This window comes from Jatropha curcas, chromosome 11 (assembly GCF_041381405.1).
Source record: "Jatropha curcas cultivar XTBG-Jc1 chromosome 11, XTBG_Jcur_1.0, whole genome shotgun sequence".
Lineage (NCBI taxonomy): Eukaryota > Viridiplantae > Streptophyta > Magnoliopsida > Malpighiales > Euphorbiaceae > Jatropha > Jatropha curcas.
The window spans coordinates 12,026,185-12,049,658 of record NC_143161.1 but is presented as its reverse complement, the minus strand read 5'-3'; the positions used below and the strand labels follow the sequence as shown (position 1 = coordinate 12,049,658).

Here is a 23,474-nt window from a genome sequence, read left to right as displayed (position 1 = left end):
TTTCTAGCAACTGTCTGTATGATAGTTTGGAGATTAAGTAATAAAGCTTCCTATAGCGGTAGACGTACAATCAGAATACCCCACTCACTTTATTCCCTTGACCTGTATTTTCGTTTTTGAGCTGTCTCCTTGGTATTGGAAGCAATTCCTTATAACTTTACAATTTTCTATGCGTCCATTCTTATTCTTTCCCATTAGATTCAATTCGAGGACGAATTGTCTTAAGGGGGGGAGATTGTAATACCCTGAATTTTTATTTTCAAACATTATCCAATTAAATTTAATGAACCGACAGCTTGGAAATTAATATTAATATTTTAGTGCGAATACTGTGAGAAACCGAACCGAAAATCGATTGAAAAAGCCGAAAACCAGTTGAAAACCAAAGATTTGGGCCGAATCGAATCGAATCGAACCGGTTCGACCCAAAACATCTAGAAACTTCCTCCTCTCTATATTCAACGCTTATCTCCCTCACTCATTGAGTCCTGCGCCTCCAGTTCACCGACAACCTCCCCAGCCACTGCTCCTCCCTTCTTCTTCTTCTTCTTTTTCTTCTTCTTCTTCTTCTTCCTTTTTTTCTTTCCTTCTTTTCCCTTCACTGCGTCTGTGTTCTTGACGAGGCAAAACAGCAGCAGCGTCGCGCGACACCCCCAGCTGATCGGACCTCCTCGCGCGCCACCGCTGCTCCCCGCGACAGCTCGACCTCGGCAAGCTTGCCGTTCCGCCCCTCCCTCCGCTCGAACCAAGCGGAGACAGCAGTCTAGAGAGGACTGCATCGCGCCTCAACAGATCTGTCGCGCCACCGCCCTGCCGCCGCTCCAGTGTGCCTCCGACCACCAGGAACGAGCCTGTCCAGCTTCTTCGCGCCGTCTCCGCCTCTCTCCGGCACTGTCAGTCGGATCCGGCCACTGGCAGCTACTGCTCTTCGATCTGGCATGTGTAAAAATCTCCGATCTAGCGAAAATTCGACAAATTTATATTTTGAGAAACGTATAAAGTCTCGGACTGTGAAGACAAAGGCTGGGAGCGCACAATAGGAAAGGCAGTCCTTTTAAGGACAACAAAAACAGTGAGTAGTGTTAGATAACTAGTATCATCCGCCTGCATTCATGCATTCACGGCTAAATGTTATCATGCATTATTTTATTGAATTGCCATATTATGATGCACCATTTGTTGATATTAAAAATTGTTTGATTACTTGTGCTGTGAATACACTATGCCTTGTTTGTGTGGAATTGGGATGACGTGGACCACCATGGGTTTGTGAGGACGGTCTGTGATATGGATCCTGAATATGATATGATATGAAATTTGACCGTCGGCCGGGAAAATGGGAGATCGGCTCCCCCGTGTGCACCTGATGATATGGATTGTATGGAAAACCACAGGATGGCTTCTTGTTGTTGCGCACCTGATAATCTAGATTTGATTGTAGCCCGCAGGGTGGCCTCCTGTTGTGAGCACTTGATGATCTAGATTGGATGGAGACCACCGGGTTGCCTCCTGTGGGTATGGAAAAGAAAAGAGAGAATGGAAAAACAATGAGAGGACTGGTCAGTGAGGATTAGACCAGTTGGCCGTATGGGGGATCGGCTCCCCGGTGCACATGTATGAGAGGGCGAGCCATGTGTGAGGACGGCTCGTTGGGGTTTCAGGTGGTGCCACTGACTAATTTCCACGTGATGTGATTATATGAAGGTGATGATACTTGTGATTGCTGTTGTACTGCCATTTGTGTGACAAACTGCATGATCATATAATTAAACGGTAACTAGATAAAAATATTTAGCATCTGTGTGATTGTGTGGGGTGAGAGGGTTATCTAACCCTACTCATTGAGTTTGGCGCTCACCCCTGCCTACTATTTTTTTTTTCAGGTAATAGAAAGAAAGAAAAGCCTTGTAGAGTTGAGACACTTATTGTAGAAGACTGTTAAGGATAGAAATAACGATGTAAATATAAAGGTAGAGTTCCGCAATTGTATTCCAGTTGGGTTGTAAATAAATAATAAAGTCCATATTAAATATATGAATTGTATTTTGAATGCATATGTATAATAAGTTAATGGGCCTGAATCCATAATTATGAATAGACTGTGAGATTTAAATAAGTTAGGCTTACTACGGGCTTCGGGGGCCTTAAGCCCACCCAGGTCCTAGTGCCGGTCCGACCCACGGAAATGGGTCGTGACACTTTTGCTCTTGCATCAACCAAAAAAAATGAAAAAGAAAAAAACCATTGGTATTAAATGTCATCTAATTAGAAATCAATGCAATCTCATGGATCCTCAAATCAGATCATTAGCTGTACTTCTAATACTGTTTAAAGTTATGTCTCAGTCAATACCCCAAACCCAGGTCATATTACAACAAGCAGTAAATCATGTTTAAACTGAAATTCATGAAATTTAAACCAAGCATGGCAATGAATACTGATGGTTTTTGAGAAGGGTAGATTACATAAAAATGTAGAGCCCTGAACCAGACTAGTCTTTTTGTCCATATTTATCTCCTTTATTCATATTCAAATTCTGGCATTAGTTCTACTTCCGCGTTTCTGATGCCTCTGTTACACTAATGAGCTATAAGAGAAGGAATTTAAAGAATAAAAACAGAATCTAGTTCTTTTTCATTGAAAATGGAACAAAAATCCCATCCTTCATTCAAATAGAAGTTTATCCTTGCTCTATACAGAGAGAGATACACAAAGGGAAGAGAGGGAGAAAGAGAGCAATTTAGGGTGACTGTTGGCATCCATTCATTAGAGCATATGCTTACCTATAATATTATCAGTTCGGGGTAGCTGATTAAAAAAGCTCTATCCATTTACTCGCATGTTTGTTTGTATTGTTTATTTAAACAATCAATTCATCTAGGGCGAAGACAAATCAAAATGAAAGGATTGATACACAATGATGACCAAACATTCAAGTTGATAAAGAGGTATAAAAGATTCCCACGTCCATTAGATGTAAATCAAGGGACAAAAGTTTATGATAATAAAATTTTAGGTTGGAAAAGAGATGGCTACCAGATGCAGGGTGGACCGTCCCAAACCATTAAATTTCAAGCGTGCAAGTGGACAAGGGTAGTGACATTAACCAATGGTAAATTGCATTTACCCTTCTATCAATCACACTTAAGAAGCGGCTTGTGTTTATAAATAGCTCCTTGCTTCTTCCTTTCTTTAAAAAAATAAAAATAAAAATAAAAAATTGCTCCCTGCCATAATTTCACATTAGATGTAAATCATGGGACATAAGTTTGTGATCATAAAATTTAAGGTTGGAAGTGCTAGAGTTGGACTGTCCCACACCATTTTCAAGTGTGCAAGAGGACAAGGGTAGTGTCATTAACCAAATGATAAATTGCATTTACCCTTCTATAAATTACACTTAAGAGCAGCAAGTGTTTATAAATAGCTTCTTGCCATACTCTCATCACATTATCCCATCTTTTGCCATTAAATCAGTCCAGTAAGCAAACACATTATGAGACCCTTTCAATTAGCTTTTCTGAAATTAAAAATCTTTGAAAATGTTGAAAGGGCTTTAGGACATACAGTTTGTTGAGCATCTTTAATACCCTCTGCAGCAAATACAACTTGATCATGGTTGAATGTCTGGTTGTGAAGCATGTCCCTTTGTCCTTCATACCTGTCCAAGAGATACATGGATTTTAGAAATAGGGAACGAATAATACAGAACAGAAAGCTACATAATATAATCCCAACAGTAAAATATAAGAAATTAATTACTTATATTCCAAAACAAGAAGATAGCATAGATCACATATTGATGGACTAACAATAGGGAAAAATATTAAATAGAAACTGAATATAACTGAAAACAAGTCCACAGTGGTCATGGAAGCTCCATTGTTCCAATTGATCACTGACATCAGTGTTGGACGAACAAGCTAATGAAAAGATGATTGGAGAAACCGTCTTAAACATTAAAATAGGTCTTGTACTTTTCCCACTCTTCCTTTTTTTCAGGCAAGTGTTCCCAAAGCTCCTTTTATGTCTTCATTATCATTGTCATAATCAATGCATCATCATCTTTTGCCTTCCTTTCTTAACAAAAATTTCAGCCCCTAATTTCAATGTTTAAAAACATTCCTCTTCAAATAATAAAAAATCAAACAAGCAAGCAACAAAAGAAAACGATAAATAAACAATGAAATCAAATGTCTAAATACACGGTTCTCCATCTGAAAAATCCAATTCAATCTATCTCATACATTTCTAGCTCACCAAATTTTCCACCCAATTTTTTAAGATGATTCTTTTTGGTGGAAGAAATTGGGCAATTGTTTGGATAACCTTCATTCTGGAATTTCATAAGGCAAGGGTCAAATGAGAAATGATGAGAGGTAGACAAGAACATCCTCTATGCATATAAATAGTGTTCCAACATACAAGGCTCCCCCAAGACAAGGTTAAAATGGGAGGTCAACTATTGTACACAACCTTCTCCTTAACCTTTTTTCACACAGGAGTAACTTCTATACTCAAGCCCTTGAGCTTTTAATCAGAAAAGAGGATCAAAAAATATATCCTGTATTGAACTCAAATACAAGAGGAGACTTTGTATGAACTTAGAAAGCACTTTCTGTTAAGGAATTCTCATCTACAGGAGGTGGTGGTTATTATAAAATAAAAATTAAAGTTAAATTTGGCAAGTGGCCAGCAATGGGAATATGCCATCCGCGAGGCCAGTGCTAAACATCCTTCAAGCTTGATGGTTTACTTTGCAAAAGAATTGACTTGAAGTACTTCATACATGAATGTAGGTAAAGATATTTCATTAAGTAAAAGTTCCCTGAAATTGAAACAGAAGTTGCAGAAGGTACTCACCAAAGACTGATGATGAATGCTAAAATACAGTAGTCTATAATTTAAGAAGTGATTACTTAAAAGTTGTGCAATGTTATTGATTTGTAAAGAGCATGCGAAGCTTGAGAGACTTTTCAATGTTGTATGCACCACCCAATAAGTACATTGGCAACTTCAATTCGCATATGATTAACAATAGATGGATGGAGAGAGTTGGAATTTTAAGATTCCATGAGCAGTTATCTAGTCAATTTTGCATGTGGTAGAAGCGCAAGGATGTAAGAAGCAGAAGTCAAAGGAGACCTTGAAGCAACACTGTAACATCCCTTCCCGGTCCACCCGTTAACCCAAATGAACCGAGTTGAAACGCTACAATCTGGTTGACTTTATGACCTGTCATGCTGATATCATAATGTATGCTGAATATAATATCATGTGATGCTGTTTACATTAATAATGTACCTAATATTTACAAGACATTTTACTAGTTTCCAAAATGAAATGGGCCTAACTGTGCGCCCTGTACATGCCATGATAAGGATATACAGAATCAAAATATCAAAATGAGTAGCTACCCTGAAGACTGGGTCTTCCAAAGATGAACTCCAGCAGTTGTAAGCTGACTCTCTACTGTCCAGTCTCGAAACCTACGAGTTAAATAAATAACTCGCTGAGCAAATAAAGCTTAGTGGATATCTCAACTTATTAAGAAACAAGTAAGCACATACATATGTAGCAATAAACACGTAAACACATATGGATAACTAAGCATGTAAGCACACATATCATGATACTTCCATTGACGTACTTGCTGCTCATTATACTGTATGAATATGCAATTTGTAATCAATGTAACTGTATAACTCCAAAAGGTTATAGTGAAACCAAAGTGATAAGAAGAACTGTATGAAATAGGATGAATATTGTATGAAACTGGTTGAAATTTCAGAGAGTTGAGACATCTTTTTGGTTGAAAGTTCAGAGAATTCTCAATTGCTTAGGGTTTGTGATAAGTGAAATTGAATCGATTAAGAAGGAAGTTACTTATAGTAAACAATTTGGGCCGAAGCCCATTCGACCAAGCCTAAGAAGAGCTTTGGGCCTGTCACCTCCTTCCGAGATCAACAGGCCCGTGCGGCTTACTTCGAAGGCCCACAACGGTCCATTCTGGCAACCTGATGTCGATGTGCGCCTCGTACACGTCAGCAATTTTTGTCTACTCATCGCAAAGGGGGCAGGACATCAAATTGCCCTGATTACCCTCAGGTGAGTTTTTCTTTCGACTACTATATCATAAAAGGTATATCTGAAAATGCAGATAACAAATTGTCTGTTAAATCGTTTATGCCAAAATTTTTGCAAAATTTTCCATAAGTAATGTATGGGAACATGTGATGTTCCAATATTTTTCTAACAAAAGGCAAAGTCTGTTCGTACACGGACATTGCTCTCTTTCTTCTGGTGAACAATTTTTCAGGCCAACCGATGATGGTTTTTCGAAGCTGATAGGTCCTTCCGATCAGTGATGATGTATTGCGAAGCTGTTCGGGACTTCTCCCCCAGTCAATGATGTTGAGTTGCGAAGTTGACCAGGGTAAAATCAACGTCTCTCGAGCCGATCAAACCGAGCCTCGAGGATGCCTTTTCTAAACTGACTGGAGCCGACAAAGCAGACCAAACCGAGCTGAGTAGGTGGCTAGATCAAAGCTCTTCAAGCCGATCAAACCGAGCTTCGAAGACTTTGTTATCAAATCAACATCTTTCGCGCCGATCAAATCGAGCTTAGAGGATGCTTCTTCAGATCCCAGGGAAATCGACAAAGCCGACCAAACCGAGCTGAGAAGGTGACCAAATCTTCAAAACCCTTCAGGCCGATCAAACCGAGCCCCGAAGGTGTCTTCCAAGCCGATTAAACCGAGCTTTGAAGTCATTCACATGTTGGAGGGAAACTGACGAAGCCGATCAAACCGAGCTTAGGAGGTGACCAGTTGATTGATTCAGCATCTTCCCAAGCCGATCAAACCGAGCTTCGAGAGGATTGCCTGATAGAAGGCGCGTCAATGGACCACTTTAACATTAATCGTTTATACAATTAATGATAAAGTGGGGGGGCAAACTGTTGACGCGTGATTTTATGCCTCCACCTGACCCAATGATGATATGAGGACAAGGGATAAGGTATCACGATAAACCAGAAGTGTTTGAACCAAAAATTGAATCAAACCGCCCAAAGGAGCCTGACCCGCGTTAGGGTTGCGTCACGCAGCTATTACCTGCGTGACGGCACTATTAGCTGCGTCACGCAGCTCTAACAGGGCTGACACCTCTGGCGCGCGCCCGTGCAACGGCCTACACTGTATGTATGGATACGCGGCAACTGTATGAAAAGTAAGTCGCGTCACGCAGGTTTACGGGTGCATCACGCAGCTTATACCCGCGTGACGCGACTGCCCTGTTGCCCTAGCCATATAAATACAACATTCCGCAGCAAAAACGGGACTTTTGACACTTTCTCTCATTTTCTCTAAGGATTCTAAGACTTTAACCTAAGTTTTTCGATTAAACGGCCAGGGTCTCTTCCCTAAGAACTCAAGTGAGTAAACTTGAGGAAGATCAAGCCCTTAACAGTTTAGTTTTTTAAATCAAAAAGTATAAAAATATTAGAAGAGAAAAAGAGAGAAAAGAAAAAAAAGGAAAAACATTGGTTCTGTGAAAAACGTGGTAACTACATTTCTGGGATCGTGAAACAACGTCTCTAAGCTAATCTCAGTGCATGCAATCCTCAAATCTGAGGGCTAGGTAACTATTTTTACTTGTCTTTTTCATTTCTAGTCTCTTGTTTCTTAAAAATCTCATTTTCGTAATAGTTAGTTAATTTGTTATTGGTAAAACGTAAGTTTGCCCACTGTTGGACTTTTCTGAGCTGTGTTTAATCATCTTTAACAAAAAGAACACATAAAAAAGGTAGTTTGAAAGGTAGTTGCGGACCAGAGCAGTCGCGTCACGCAGCTACTACCCGCGTGACGTGGCTGTTCATGTCCAAAAGTCTTTGATTCGGACTGGACCACCTGCGTGACGCAGCTATTTGTACACCCAGTATACTTTTATTCTCATATTTGTATTTAATGTGATATCTTGAGTAAATAATCAACAAAGTAGAGAATTTTAATAAGTTACGAATAGTTCCGTCACGTAGCTAGGAGTTCCGTCACGCAACTGTTCTTCATAGAACAGCTGCGTGACGCAACTGTTCCTATTTCTGATAATATGATAAGAGTTCCGTCACGCGACTGTTCTTCATAGAACACCCGCGTGACGCGACTGTTCTAAAGTTCCAGAATGAATAATGGGAGTTGCGCCACGCGACTGTTCTTCATAGAACAGCTGCGTGACGCGACTGTCTTAAGATTCCAGAATGGTTTCTTTACTTTATTTTAATTTCATTTCATTAAGTAGATTTTAATCCTAACCCGGAAAATGTTCAATTATGGGCAAACTGAGTCTTAATCAAATTAAATTAATTAATTATTGATGATTATGAGATTTTTTTTAGGATTTATTTCTTATTGTTTATCATTAATTATATTATTAAGCTCGGTTTGTGGCCCGCCTTTAACCATAAGGCAAGAGCGGGTCTTTTTATCTTTATTTGATATGTATTATGGGTGGATGATGCATCTATCTGATTTATTTGTGATGAATGCAATGAATGAACCTAATTGGGACGGTTAACTAATTTTCCACATAGAAACTCGGTTCGATTTATTCGGGTTGGGTTTAAATAAATGGCTTTTCTAAAATAAAATCAAATTAGAAATCGTAGGTTAAAAGAGGCCGGTTTTCCGGGCGTCGGCTTCCAACAGGCCGACGTACCTAACTCCCTTACCTAGAATCGTACTTGGTACGCCTGACCAGTTTTCTTTCAAATAATTTGGCCTTAAATAAAATTGGGTTAAAAGAAGTCACTTTTATAAAATAAAATTGGAAACGGTCCCATTGCCGAAATAATGGGTGGCGACTAAAATAATTTATAAGACCGATTTATCGGCATCGTACATCCAAAATGATTTTTATCACCCTTTTTAAAAAAAATAATAAGAAAAATATAAATAAAAAAAGATGTTTTCCGAGGTCCTTCCGAGGTTTTAAAGGATCTCAAATGGGGCGAAAACAGTTTGGCGACTTCACTGGGGATTTTGCACCCACTAATCCCCGGTTGTTTCTAATAAACAATGTAGTAGGTTGCAATTAGGAGTTGACTCTAAAAAAGGCCTACCTTTTTAAATAAAATTGGTTAGAAAAGCCGATGGAAAATTATTAATCGTCCGTATGTGTTTAACTGCTTTCCTTTTTCTTTCTAGGACTTTTGCATTCATTCGCATTTCTTTCTTCTCACCTCATTCTACCCGTACTACCCTTCGGTACTGGTGTTAAGTTTGATGGTGGATCTAGCCTAAACCTCGCGTTTTAGGTGCATCCATCCGAAAATTAACATTACTACCAACCGCAAGCCTAGTACCTCAAAGGTGCGTCAAAAGGAGTAGGCCTAACAAAGCCCGAATCCTGTTTGCGGAACCCAGACTTTGTTAAGCCCAATAAGACTAAAGCCAATGCACTTAGTTAAAAGCCTTAGTTACTTCCCCTAAGGTGCACCCGATTCTGTTTGCTGTTGATATGCCACATTCATTTCCGAGAGTTAATATCGTCAATCTCAAAACCCCCTGCTGGTTGTCGAGATTAGACCAATTCCTAGGAAACAGATGTCGGAATTTTATATCAACGGAATTCGTGTGTGGGAGACATAAGGTTGGAAGGCATGCATTTCCCCAACTCCCGTTACCCTGTTTGATATAAACTGTACATATGTTGTGACATTCATGCACCATGTAACGTTTTTCTTTTTCAGCTATGCATTAATAAGAGCTAATGTTCAGCATGGACATTTGACCTTGATTTTGAGACTGGATTTCAACTTCATTCTGAATAATACTATGCAATCACTTATTGTAAATCAAAACCCGAAAGAAAAGGGAGATATAAGGGGGTTGCGATTTAATTGTATTTCTACATTCCTCGCATTATCTGAAAATAAGTGAGAGATTAGAAAATTTGTAACAGAATAAAATGAAAATCCTGCTTGGGGCCATATGTTCCAAGGCAAAAAGTAAGGATACAAAATAAAATACGTAATAAAAAAAATAAATAACAAAATAATAAAATCCCGCTCGGAGATTCTTTCATTCCGAGGCAAAAGTTAGGGATTTGAGAGAAAATAGTCGATCGTAAATCCAAAAGGAACGGTCGACGACAGATAATGCCCGAAATGTTTAAATACAAAATAAGTTATTGTCATATTATTCACACCGAATTTTTGGTCCAGTCGTTGAACTCGAGATCTTATTTCCATGCTGGCTTTAGCACATTAGAAATGCATTTCTCATCCTATGTGCTTTCATTTTCGCATGCATACATGCAGGACCCTTTTTAACTCAGAAATTTTTTGCCAGAATTGATCCTTCTCGGGAAACTACTTCGAGAGCTTGGCACCGACATCCTGGTTAGCGTCTACTCAGAATATCCCCAATCCCTGAATTTGTCCCGGTCAGTTCAGTAAACTATTCAAGTTCTTCAGATTCAGAGCCCGACTCAGATTCAGTAGAGATGGCAGACGATATAGGGGGTGAATCAGGGTTTTCACAAGCTCAGATGAGGACCATAGCTCAGATTGTGGCTGCAGCTCTCGCTCAAGACAGGGCTCAAAACCAAAATACTCCCCCTTCTAGCAGCCAGCCTGTGGTTGAAGAGAGGCAAGTGCCCGACCCTGTGTCAGATAATCAGACTTCTGTGGGAAACGCCACACCTGTTGAGAATGATGTGCTCAAGCAACTTGCTGAACTAAAGGAAAAATTTGACAAAATGGCTGCAATGAAAGAAAAAGACCCGATCACCAACTTTCACATAACCGAGTATGTTTTGCACCCGACCAGTTCAGCCTCGTTTAAAACATTCAAGCATTCTATATTTGAAGGAGACAATGATCCTCGTTCTCACCTGTCTGAATTTCTCCGAGTATCACAGATGAACCGGTATAATGAGGAAGATGTCTTGCGTGCATTCCCGCAAACACTGCATAAAGACTATCGAAGGTGGTACGATGGTCTAGATGAGGAGGTTCAGAAGAATTGGATCAAGCTGCAGACCGCTTTTCTTAAGCATTTCAAGACCGACGAGAGTGATGAGTTCAATCTGCGTGATATGGAAAGTTTAGGACAGGGAAAAGATGAAAGCTTTTCTGATTACTACAGGAGATGGAGAACGAAGCTGTATAGAGTTCAGACAAGACCGAAGGATAAAGAATTGATCCGTATCTTCAGTAGGAGCCTGTTGCCCTTCTTCAAGGAAAGGATGTTGACCCAACCTCTCACCGATTTTGCTCTAGTTAAAAGCGCTGGCCTGAACATAGAAGAGCTGTATAAGGAAGAAAAGAAAAAGAACAGAGGGTTTGGCAACTACCGGACTTCTTATGGTGACAGAGGTGCCGGGGGCAGTAATCAAAACCAGTCGGGGAACAATAATGCCATAGTGGGGGCAGTTAATGAGAGAGCCAGAAGAGAATTCACAGATTTAGGCAGACCCTTGAGCACAGTGCTAAGGTCATGCATCAAGAACGGAGTGTTGTTGAAGCTGCCAGTCGATCCAACTAAGCCCATGCGAGGGAGGTACATGGACAGAAATTGTGATTATCATCAGTGCAAAGGGCATTCAACTGATGAATGTTTCAAATTGAGGCATGATATTCAAGATTTGATTGACAGTGGGAAGATTACCAAGCCTTCAGACAAGAACAAGCCCAGCACCAAGAACAACCCGCTTCCCCAATATCAATACAATTATCCGTCCCGTAAGACTCAGTCAGGTGGATCGGTCAATGCGATCGGGAGTGGATTGCCGGAAGAGGTGGTATTAGCAGAAGCAGAATGGGAAGAGCGGATGTGTTCCATGTTGAACATATGGGATGACTGTAGTAGTGATGAGGAGGAAAAGATGCATGTGAAGATCGAGATCGAGAAAAGCATCACGGTACAGGTGGGTGAAGTACCAGAGGATGAAGATGAACAACTACAGCTTGCCATTCATAAGAGCTTAGCTAATCAAGAAGAACAGTGGTACTATAGCAGTGAGGAGGAAGTGAACGAGGTAGGTATTTAGAGTCTGACCCGGAGTGGGCGAGTATACGATCCCGAAAGCAGTATGCAGACCAAGGGGAAAGAGGTTGCTGTTGAGGGAATGAAGAAGAGAATGACAGAGAAAGGCGGAGAGGAGCCGAAGGAAAAGAAGAAAGAGGAAGAGGTAGTAAAGGGACAGAAGAAGACTGTTGAGATTGGAGAAAGTAGTCAGAACAAGGCTCCTCATGGGGTGACTGCCAGTTCGGTGCTGAGTCAATTACAAAGAACAAGAGCTGATATTTCGATATGGGATTTGCTGATAGCATCTAAGGAGCACAGAGAAGCTTTACTGGAAGCTATGACTTTTGTCAGAGTGCCGGCTCGAATTCAAAGTGTCGACATGATCAATGTGCTACAGCAGAGAATAGGCGAAGTCACTTTCTTTGACTCAGACCTTCCACCAGAAGGAAGGAACCACTGTAAGCCACTATATATTCAGATTGCCGTCAATGGACGAGACACCCGGAATGTGATGGTCGATAATGGGTCAACATTGTGTGTATGCCCGTTGAAAATGCTGTCCAAGTTTAAGATCGAAGAATCAGAGCTTGAGCCGTCAAACATGGTGGTCAAGGCTTATGACAATACTATGCGAAATGCGAAAGGGACCTTTAAAGCGAAGATATCCACAGGCGCAGTGGAAAGCTGGATAGATGTAGTTGTGCTTGATATCTTAACCAACTATGCTCTTTTGTTAGGAAGACCATGGCTCCATCCCTTAGGCGCAGTTCCGTCCACTCTGCACAGAAAAGTGAAAATTCCGTGGGGTACAGATGTGGTGACAGTCAATGCACAGGAAGATCTGAGTGTAGCAACAGTAGAGGGCTTAGAGCTGGTAGTACCGTTATCGGGCTTTCAAGTGGCAGTAATTGATGCATCCACCGCCAAGAGCAAAAGTGCAGTAAATAGCATGAGTCCTTTTTCGAGAAAGATGATGAAGAAGATGAATTGGCAGTACGACAAAGGTTTGGGCCGGGAGCTACAAGGAATGTTTGAACCACTCTCATCGGCATTGGGGCAGCAAGACAAGCGCGGACTGGGATATTCTGAAAATAGAAAAAAGGAAAGATATGAGATCCGATCTCCGGTCAGAGGGCCAAACTTGAATCAGATCTTCTTTGTTCCACAAGCTGAAGGGGAATTTCAGAGTAGGGGAAAGACCTATCCCGGCTTGGAGATATTTATGACTAATTATGAGGAGAAGCTGATCAAATCGCCCGAACCTTCCTTGGAACAGCTGCTAGATGGGACTGAATTCATGATATGCATGACAGAAGCGAGCATTGAATCTGAGTGGTTGAAGAAGATATCCAAGTTTGAAGACTTTCTGGGGATTGGGGATGAAGCTTCCAAGTTGATGCAAGAGCAAAAGGCCAAGGCGCGCATCCTCCAGTCGGTTCTAGCTGCTGAAGACACCGAAGAGGCGGAGAGGAAGGCATCGAAGGTGAAGCTAGTTGATGAGAAGATAGAAGCCACCCCGGAGGAAGGAGAAGGAGTTGCAGATGCCAATGAAGTGATCCAGGCAATAAAAGATACCTGTAATGAATGTATTGAACAGGCAGTTAATCTTGTATTTTGTTTTTCTGACGCTTGTTTTGAGAACAATATGGATGGTTTTCCTCTTTTATTTCAATCAATGGAAGTGAACTTTGACTATTTGTTTTCTTATTTCCCTGATTGTCACGTTCATGGCATTGATTACACCACTCGCATATTTGACATAAATGCATTGCATCATTTTGCATTTAATTTAAGCACCACCGAAGATCCTAAAATAATCGAAATCGAATCAGACTTTAAACATGAGCTCAGACAGGACCTTCAAGAATGTATTAAAAGAAATTCAGAGGTATTTGCCTGGAGCTATGCGGACATGCCAGGGATCGACAGATCAATAGTAGAGCACTTCATTCCTACTGATCCGAGTATTAAGCCAGTAAAACAGAAAAGGAGAAGGGTCAGACCAGAATGGCAGGACAAGATCAAAGCTGAAGTCCAGAAACAGTTGGATGCAGGATTCTTAGAAGTAGTACATTATCCAGAATGGTTGGCTAATATAGTCCCGGTGCTCAAAAAAGATGGGAGGATAAGGGTCTGTGTCGACTACAGAGATTTGAATAAAGCCTCACCTAAAGATGACTTTCCACTTCCGCACATAGATGTTTTAATCGACAGCGCTGCCGAAATGGGATGTTATTCTATTATGGACGAATTTTCCGGATACAATCAAATATTGATGGCTTTAGTGGACAAGCACAAGACGGCCTTCACCACGGACTTCGGAACGTTTTGCTACAAAGTAATGCCGTTTGGACTGAAGAATGCCGGGGCAACATACTAGAGAATGGCTACCACTCTGTTCATGATATGATCCATAAAGGGTTGGAAGTATATGTAGATGACATGGTGATCATGACAAAGACACAGGAAGAACATGCAGAGATGTTGGAAAAATTCTTCGCACGGGTCAAGCAGTACAATTTGAGACTCAATCCCAAGAAGTGCGTATTCGGAGTAACAAAGGGGAAGTTGTTAGGTTTTGTTGTAGGGCCTAACGGGATTGAGGTTGACCCCGACTAGATAAAAGCCATTCAGGACATGGAACCGCCAAGAACAGAACGTCAGGTGAGAAGCTTCCTCGGTAAGATTCAGTATATCAGCAGGTTCATTTCGAGGTTATCCATCACCTGTGCTCCGATTTTCAAGCTACTGAAGAAGAATCAACCAGTCAGGTGGAACGAAGACTGCTAGAAGGCCTTTGACCACATAAAGAAATACTTGATGAATCCACCGGTGCTCAGCTCACCAAGACCAGGAGAACCTCTAATCTTGTATCTATCTGTAGAAGATGCAGGAGTTGGGGCAATTTTGGTACAACCGGACACAGCTGGAGTAGAAAAGGCTATCTATTACATTAGTAAGAAACTATTGCCTACAGAGGAGAAGTACAATCTGATTGAGAAAACGTGCATGGCAGTGGTGTGGGCGATAAAGAAATTGAGACCGTATTTTGATTCCTTCAAGGTCACTGTTGTCTCCAAAATTGATCCTCTGAAGTATTTGCAGAAAATGCCTACTCTAGAGGGACGGTTGTCTAAATGGTTGGTTCAGATGTCTAGTGCGGATGCGGACTTTGTAACGAAGAAGACGGTCAAAGGTCGGGCCATAGCAGAATTCTTGGCAGAAAATCCAATTGCAAGTGATGAACCTTGGGAATTGGAATTTCCGGATGAATACTTACTATGCATCGAAAACAGAAATGGAGATTATACTTTGATGGATCAGCCAACAGAAATGGAGCCGGGGCTGGTATCGTAATTGAAGCACCTAATGGCGAGGTTACCACGATGTGCAAAAAGGTTGTTGTTCCCGGTTACTAATAACATGGCGGAGTATGAAGCATGCATCATGGGGATGGAAGCTCTCCTTGCATCCGGTACTAAGGAGGTCGAAGTAATAGGAGATTCGTTATTGGTTATTGAACATGCTAACGAGAGATGGAAGGCGGAAGAAGAAAGATTAAAGCCCTATGTCGAGTACTTGTTGAAGAAGGCAGCACTATTCGACAAGATCACTTTCACTCATATAGGAAGAACCTATAACAGAATTCCAGACGCCTTGGCAAACTTAGCATCGGCTTGGCAGGATTTGAGTAAAGTTCCGAAGAAGCCATTTATCATTACCGCAGCCAATATCCCGTGTTGTAAAGATCATTTTGTGAACCAGATAGAACCGAAGGAAGAACCATGGTTCACGGATATTCTGAGGTACATGAAAGACGGTACTTTTTCTGATGATGCTACGAAAGAAGACCGTGCAATTCTCAGAAAAATGGCTCTGAATTATGTTCTAGCTGATGGTGAACTCTACAGAAGAGCTTGGGATGGGATGTTGCTAAGATGTGTGAGCAAGAAAGAAGGAGAAGACATAATGAGGAAGGTGCATGAAGGAGTTTGCGGTACTCACCTAAGCGGCATGAGCCTAGCAAGAAAAATCATGAGGCAGGGTTATTTCTGGGTGCAGATGGAAGGTGACTGTGTTCAGTATGTGCATCGTTGCAAAGCTTGCCAATACCATGATAATAAAAGCCACTTACCTGCTGTTGAACTCCACTCGACAACTCCTTCTTGGCCTTTTACTGGATGGGGCATAGACGTCATCGGCAAAATATCACCAGCAGCATCAAACGGCCATCAGTACATATTGGTTGCAGTTGACTACTTCTCTAGATGGATTGAGGCTCAATCTTACAAAACCTTAACCGCCAAACATGTGGCTAGATTCATTGAACAGAACATTTTCTATCGCTATGGTGTTCCCCATCACATAGTTACAGATAATGGATCTCACTTTCAGGCAGATGTTGGCCAATTGCTTTATAGATACAAGATTGAGCATCACCATTCTTCTCCTTATCGCCCTCAGGCTAATGGTACAGTAGAAGCTGCGAATAAGGAGATCAAAAGAATCCTGTCAAAGATGTGTGAAAGGTACATAAGCTGGGCTGAGAAACTTCCTTTCGCGCTCTGGGGGCATCGCACTACATTCAAATCAGTAAACGGAGCTTCTCCTTTCAAACTTGTATACGGAATGGAGGCAGTGTTACCGATAGAGCTCGAAAAGAAGTCTCTCAGGGTTTTGGTAGAAGCTGGTCTGACCGAAGAGGAATGGGTTAAGAAGAGATATGAAGATCTGACGCTCTTAGACGGGAAAAGACTGAATGCTCGATTCCAGGATCAAATGAGAAAAAGAAGAATTGCTCGTTTCTACAATAAACGAGTACATCCAAGGCCTTAAAGAATGAAGATTTGGTATTGATCAGATTATTGGATCACGAAGCTCAACATCATCCTGGTGGGAAATTTAAACCCAACTGGCATGGACCGTTCAGAATCCACAAACTATTAGCAAAAGGCGCCGCTGAATTGGTCACTATGGAAGGAGAACCTGTCAATCGAATCGTCAATCAAGACCAAATGAAGAAATTCTATATCTGAAATGATGATTTCGATTAAAAAAATGCTAAGTTGAAAACCCGAAAGGGCGGCTTAGGTAAAAATTAAGCTCGCTAGGTTGAAAACCCGAAAGGGCGGCCTAGGCAAAAGTTAGAGTATGAATAAAAATATATAAAAATAAAATTTTCAGGATCAACGCGTGGTGCTTAGTTTAAATGCAAAATTCATGCCATGCGTTCGTGATAAATGTGTGATTGGTTGCTCAACACCATCAATTTGACTCGAAGGAGAATAGGAAATCGAGTAGTTATGGCAAATGACCATTGTATTAAAATAAATTCTTTTTACTTCTGTATAAGGTTGAAAAGAAGTGAGATCAATAAAGGATTTGAATTTCAAAGTTTTCTTACTGTTCCGGGGTTACGGTCAAAGGATGCAAAACCTTCCTTTCCGCTTACTTGATTCAAGATCGACTCATTTGATCTAAGATGTTCCAACTGACGGCCCTGCTTAAACAATGAACCCTTTTAAGACACTGATCAGAGGAACGAACACCATTTTCTCAGTGATTTCCCTGGAAATATCAATATAAAACCATAAATAAACCTTAGCACTTGCATAGGTTCATGCATACATGAAGGAGTTACATTTATTATTTTTGTTTGATTTGTGCAAGTAATAAAATAATCACTCCATTCTTTGTTGTTTCCAAGCATAAGCTTTTATTTTATTTTTGCAAAATAACCTTTACTTTACGAACTTTCATTTGTTAACCCAAGGGCAGGAGGCCCAAATAACTAACGCAACAAATAATTCCAAAGGAAAAAGTTTGTTGTATGTTGTTGATTCATGTGTGCAGGAAGTAGAAACTAATAAAGGCAGAGCCATCAAGGTCATTCATTGAAAGAAAAGCAGATACATTTAAATAAAAGCTCATGGCCCGGGTACAAAAGGAAAAGAAAAGACAATAATTTATTCTAGTAGGGCCTATCAGTAGAGGCCAACCTTCACAGGGCACGACATCATTGTGGGGTAAAGAACCAGTTGACATATGCGGGTGTCACAGCATCCTGCATCGTTCCTTCATCTAAAAACACAGTGTTTCGATTTCGCCAACGGTCAACCAAACTGGTCAATAGATGTGATGTTATTAGACCGCTTTCGAAGTTATGGATTCGGGGAACACGCTGTATCATCCCATACTGACGGCTGATCCTGTCAGGAAAATAGGCCATGGAACGGTCTAGACTAGCATACAACACATAGTTGAGATTCATACTTCCAGTCGTGACCAATCTAATTCTCCACCAGGGACAAATCCAGCGAATTGTTGGGTTATCCCCAAAGTCGAAATGTCCTCGAGTCCGAGACCGAAAGTTGGCGAGACCATAAGTTGGGATCAAACGAGCAGGGACCGAAAGAAGCAGACTTAACTTGTCTAAAGCCCAGGCCTGCAGCAATATTGGACAACCGCGATGATGAATATTGAAATTGGTGATATGAAGGGCAATATCCCTTACCCAACACATCGTTTCTCCCATGATCATCATGAAGACAGTACGACGGTACAGCTGCATGTCATGAACTACTGTCAAAAGTTGAAAATCTCCAATCCCGGGCTAACGGTTCTTTATGGCATACACATTCAGCAGCAAGAAGCAGCAAGCTCGAATCCAAGAAGGATCCACGTTCATGGACAAAACCTTGTTGAGAAAAGGCTCCAAAGGTAGACCCTGATCCGTGTTTATGCCATCAGGGAGATAAACCGGACATAAGGTCGCAATCTCAACTAGATTATACCTAGGACCTGGGGGTAAGGCCGGAGTTTCGTTTTGTTCAGGATGATGATCCATCACGGCGCACATTTCCTCGTAGGTCGGAGTCACCTCAGAGTCTTCAAACCGGAAAACCATGGTGTTCGGATTAAAATGGGTAACGAGCCAAGACAAGAAGCCGTGGTTATGTTTTAGGTCTTTGAAATACCTTAACCAGGCAAGTTGATCCATAGGGGGAATCTGCCATAGGTCATCGGAGATAGATTGGACGAAGGAGGAGACTTGGCTTCTGAAGGCCATGAAAAAGGGATTATCTAAGAAATGATCTGCTTTGACTGATTGGATGTGAAGGAAAAGTGAAATGAAACGCCCATTTATAGTAGGGTAAAGGGACCGGTGAGTGAAACATTGTTATCACTCGACTTAATGCCCACTGTCAAGAGTAGTTGAAAAGACATTCATGTGTGGACTACTTGGGTCGGTGACCATTTAAAGCCGCACTAATCAATAAGAAAGATGATTTGTACAATAAAGAGGTTGAACCTTTATGACCGCGTTAATCACCCTGTCAGGTAAGTGATGCGATCCACTGTTGTTTGGTGATTAATTTTTATAGTATTTCGTTTTAAGTCCATTATTTCATTCTTTATTTATTTCATTCATTTTATCTATAATAAATTAGTCTTTGGACCACTAACGAGGTGGACCGCTTTTGTAAATAAACAGGACACCGTTTTCTTTCTCGTGTTTGTGTTTGTGTTTTATTTTGCAGGAACAGGACTTCACAATTGTAAAATACAAACACATGCCACAATATAATAAAAGCAAGATATAATAAAAATGTAAATAATACCAAAAGAAATACAAATAGTGACTATGGTATAACTGTACAACCATCCAAAAAAATAAACAATAAAGAAAAAAAACTAATAAATGTTCAAAAATGTTCAAAAATGAATGAGACGTGCAGCAGGACTACCGCCGCCTACGGCTAGGGCCAGCAACAGTCGGAGGGGGTGGAGATGGTGGTGCGCCATCGGAAGAAGAGCCATCCTCATCCTCATCAGAAGAGTCGAGTGGGATGCCCTCGACCTCTAGTCTCGTCCGAAGTCGCTCCACCTCTGCCTGAAGCCGGCTCACGGCACTAGACTGACGGGACTGATGCCTCCGCAGTCTCCCGTCCTCCAGCTCCTATAAAGGCAAGCATGTGTAAGAAAATTTACCAAAATAATAAGAAGCAAAAAGGTAAATATGTGTAAAGTTCATACCAGCTCGTGCCCCTCGGAGTAGAGCCGACCAATGTAAGATCGAGCAAACCCGAACCGCTGGTAGACCTCCTGATATCTCTGGGCCGGCACCTGCAAATAAGGAACATCCATTAAAAGATTACTCAGGTACAATGCTTCTAACTTCGTAAATTCGGTTTATAACTTACATGTGTAGTGTGCTCAGGGTCCAACTGCACCGGAGGAGGAGCCTGCCGAAGATCAGCAGGGATGATGATGCCAGACCCAAGGCCTAGACCAGGATCCAGCACTACCTCCATACCAGGTGGAAACGGTACGTCACCCAGCACTACACCGGCCGGTCCAGCCGGAGCAGCCGCGCCACCGGCCTCAGCCGTTGCCTCAGCTCGGTAGTGAGCCAGTCTTGTGCGTCTTCTGCTCCTGCATTAAGTTACAGAGAAAATAATGGCATCAATGATTTGAAACAGTGAGAATAGTAATAACAGTAAATAAGGCAGAAGATCAGATGAGTTACCTGGGTGTACTCGAGGACCTCGGGGAGCCGCGCCTGCATCCGAGAGGCAAAGTAAGAGGGGAAGTCGCTGGTGGACAGGAAATCGTTCGCCGAGAAGCCTCTGTACTCTACCTCCAGGTCCTCCCGGGTCAAGCCCTCCAGCAGACACATATGTCGAGGAGGGGCATGCGGTACCCTCCGCTGTGATGGAGCTGTCGGAGTGTCAAAGACTCTCTCTCCAAGAAAATAGCGGTCAACCCAGTATCCTCGCATCAGCAGCCTCGACCAGGTATGCAACTCAGCCACCTCCCGGCCTGGGTAGGTCCTCCAGGCCTCGCAGTCCCATGTAGTCAGGGACAACTACAAAAGAATAAGAAATCAGTATTCGTTGTACGTTGAAAAAGAAGATAAGCTAAATGTTCAGAGTATCTGCGTGTACTTACATCGGACAGCTCCCGGTCATTAAGCAAGCTCTGCCAGTACTCAGGATCCTCGCCACTGGCATAAGTGTGATGGCAGTGGGCCAGATAGCGAGGAATCCTCCTAGACTCAACCGAAGAGTCGCCACTCGGACCACCCGGATAGATACAATACTCATAGGACCATACCTGCAACAGAGACAAAAATAACATCAGTTAGTTGAACAGTTGAGAATCATGAATAAAAAGGTGAAGAGCGAAAGAATGTTACCTCTAGAGGTCGGATGAACAGCCAGTTCGACTCACCGCTACCACGGGTCCAGACGTCCAGACCGTGATAGAGATGAGCCAAACCGAGTGTGGCCCAGTCCAAGGACCCGACCTGGCTCAGATCTTGAAGACATGCCAGCACCGCCGGATCTCCCTTATTCTGGGAGGTGCACAGCAACTGGGATGAAATAATGTAGAACAAGAAGGACCGAGCAGCCTGGTCCCTCTCTTCCCGAGTGTAAGCAGGAGCAACATGTCGGGCCTCCTCCGGCAACTCCCTCCAAGCCTCCAACCGGGTCCTGATCCTCTCGGCCCAGAGCCAGAAGACCATCTCGTAAGACATGCACCCCTAGACGGTGTACCGGGTCTGAGTAGTGACACCGAGCAAGGAACAGACTAGCTGGGCCCCGAGAGTGGCCGTCTGATACCGAGCATCCAGTGGAGGAACCGGGCCAGTGAAGCGCAGGCCAGTAATCGCAGCATAGTCCATGGGTGTGAGAGTCATCTCGCCGAACCCGAACACGAAAGTATGTGTGCAATCGTTCCACCGCTCCATCAATGCATATCGCATAGCGGGCGGGAAACGAGGCTGCGTGCGGCGCAATCCTGCAGCGTAATCTCTAAAGCCTGCAGCGACAACCCGAGCTCGCATAGGTGGGTCCAGCAGATCCCAGAAAGCAGAAGCATCAGTAGCCGATCCGCCCGAGCGGGCCTTGCCCAGATTAACCTGTAAGAAAAATTTCAATTTCAATAAATATAAGACTAAGAATTGTTCATCTTCTTCTATGGCAAGAAAAATAAAAACCAAAGTTCGGTTTGAACCGTAGCTGCGTCACGCAACTACAAAGCCGCGTCACGCGTCTAAGGAGTCTCGTCACGCAGCTTTGCCTAAGTTGCGCACTCAGAAACATAGCTGTGTAGCGCACCTCAGCACTCGCGCTATGCCACCCCACAGCTGCATCACGCAACTGTTTGAAATATGTGGCCCTAAGAACAGATGTGTCCCATAACCACGAAGTCGCACCACGCATCTCGCGAGCTGCGTCACGCAACTATCCGAGACTCTTACACATTGACGAACAGTCGCGTCACGCAACTGTTCTTCCAAAGAACAGCTGCGTGACGCAACTGTCGAAGGTATACAGTAGTTCAATTTCAACCTAATTCCACTATGTTTGTATTGTTTTCGTGTAATTTTCAGGGCAAAATCAAGTCGCCTAGAGCTATCAACAATCGAACATCAACAAATCAAGGTCTAACACATTTAAAAGGGGGTCGATTCAAAGGTTCAAGGCAAGCTAGGGTTTCTGGCGCCTCGAACAGTTGCGTCACGCAACTATTCATTTAAGAACAGCTGCGTCACGCAACTGTTCATGGAAGAACAGCCGCACCACGCAACTACTACATGCGGGACACGACTGTTGACGCAGGCCTAAACGCAAAAACATAGTCCTATTGCTACAGTTATGGATCAAAAGCAATAAAAAACAAAAAAAAAAGAGAAAGGAATTTTCTACTTACCTCGGACTAAAAGCCGCGCATCCGACTCGTCTCGTACCGGATCGGGAACTCCGTACCTGGCGATGGAAGAAGCTGCAACGGCCGCGTCCCGGGGGTCAGCAGATTTCGGCTTACCGACACTGGCTCACCATCGAACGTCGGGATATCGGGTAGGGCCCCGAGGGTCTCCATCTCCCGAGTGTAGGCAGAGGCAGGAATTTCAGAGAGTTGAGACATCTTTTTGGTTGAAAGTTCAGAGAATTCTCAATTGCTTAGGGTTTGTGATAAGTGAAATTGAATCGATTAAGAAGGAAGTTACTTATAGTAAACAATTTGGGCCGAAGCCCATTCGACCAAGCCTAAGAAGAGCTTTGGGCCCGTCACCTCCTTCCGAGATCAACAGGCCCGTGCGGCTTACTTTGAAGGCCCACAACGGTCCATTCCGGCAACCTGATGTCGATGTGCGCCTCGTACACGTCAGCAATTTTTGTCTACTCATCGCACAGGGGGCGGGACATCAAATTGCCCAGATTACCCTCAGGTGAGTTTTTCTTTCGACTACTATATCATAAAAGGTATATCTGAAAATGCAGATAACAAATTGTCTGTTAAATCATTTACGCCAAAATTTTTGCAAAATTTTCCATAAGTAATGTATGGGAACATGTGATGTTCCAATATTTTTCTAACAGAAGGCAAAGTCTGTTCGTACAGGGACATTGCTCTCTTTCTTCTGGTGAACAATTT

General features: G+C 42.4%; 1 protein-coding gene and 1 long non-coding RNA gene across 2 annotated transcripts in view; one reads left to right on the top strand and one right to left on the bottom strand.

Annotated features, from left to right (window-relative positions):
* Nucleotides 1–22,964, bottom strand: part of LOC149492582 (vacuolar protein sorting-associated protein 60.2-like) — a 44,515-nt gene extending 21,551 nt beyond the window's left edge. Inside the window, exons 1-4 of the mRNA XM_089715878.1 lie at nt 22,786–22,964; nt 21,093–21,146; nt 20,280–20,465; nt 3,568–3,661 (exon numbers count right to left, since the gene is read on the bottom strand). Of these exons, the coding sequence (XP_089572004.1) occupies nt 3,568–3,661; nt 20,280–20,465; nt 21,093–21,146; nt 22,786–22,964 (513 nt within the window). The remainder of the gene's footprint in view (nt 1–3,567; nt 3,662–20,279; nt 20,466–21,092; nt 21,147–22,785) is intronic.
* On the top strand, nt 183–2,054 carry LOC149492583 (uncharacterized). Its single transcript, XR_016318756.1, has 2 exons — nt 183–1,072; nt 1,884–2,054. It is a non-coding gene; the product is annotated as an uncharacterized LOC149492583 (long non-coding RNA).
* Nucleotides 22,965–23,474: the final 510 nt, after the last annotated feature.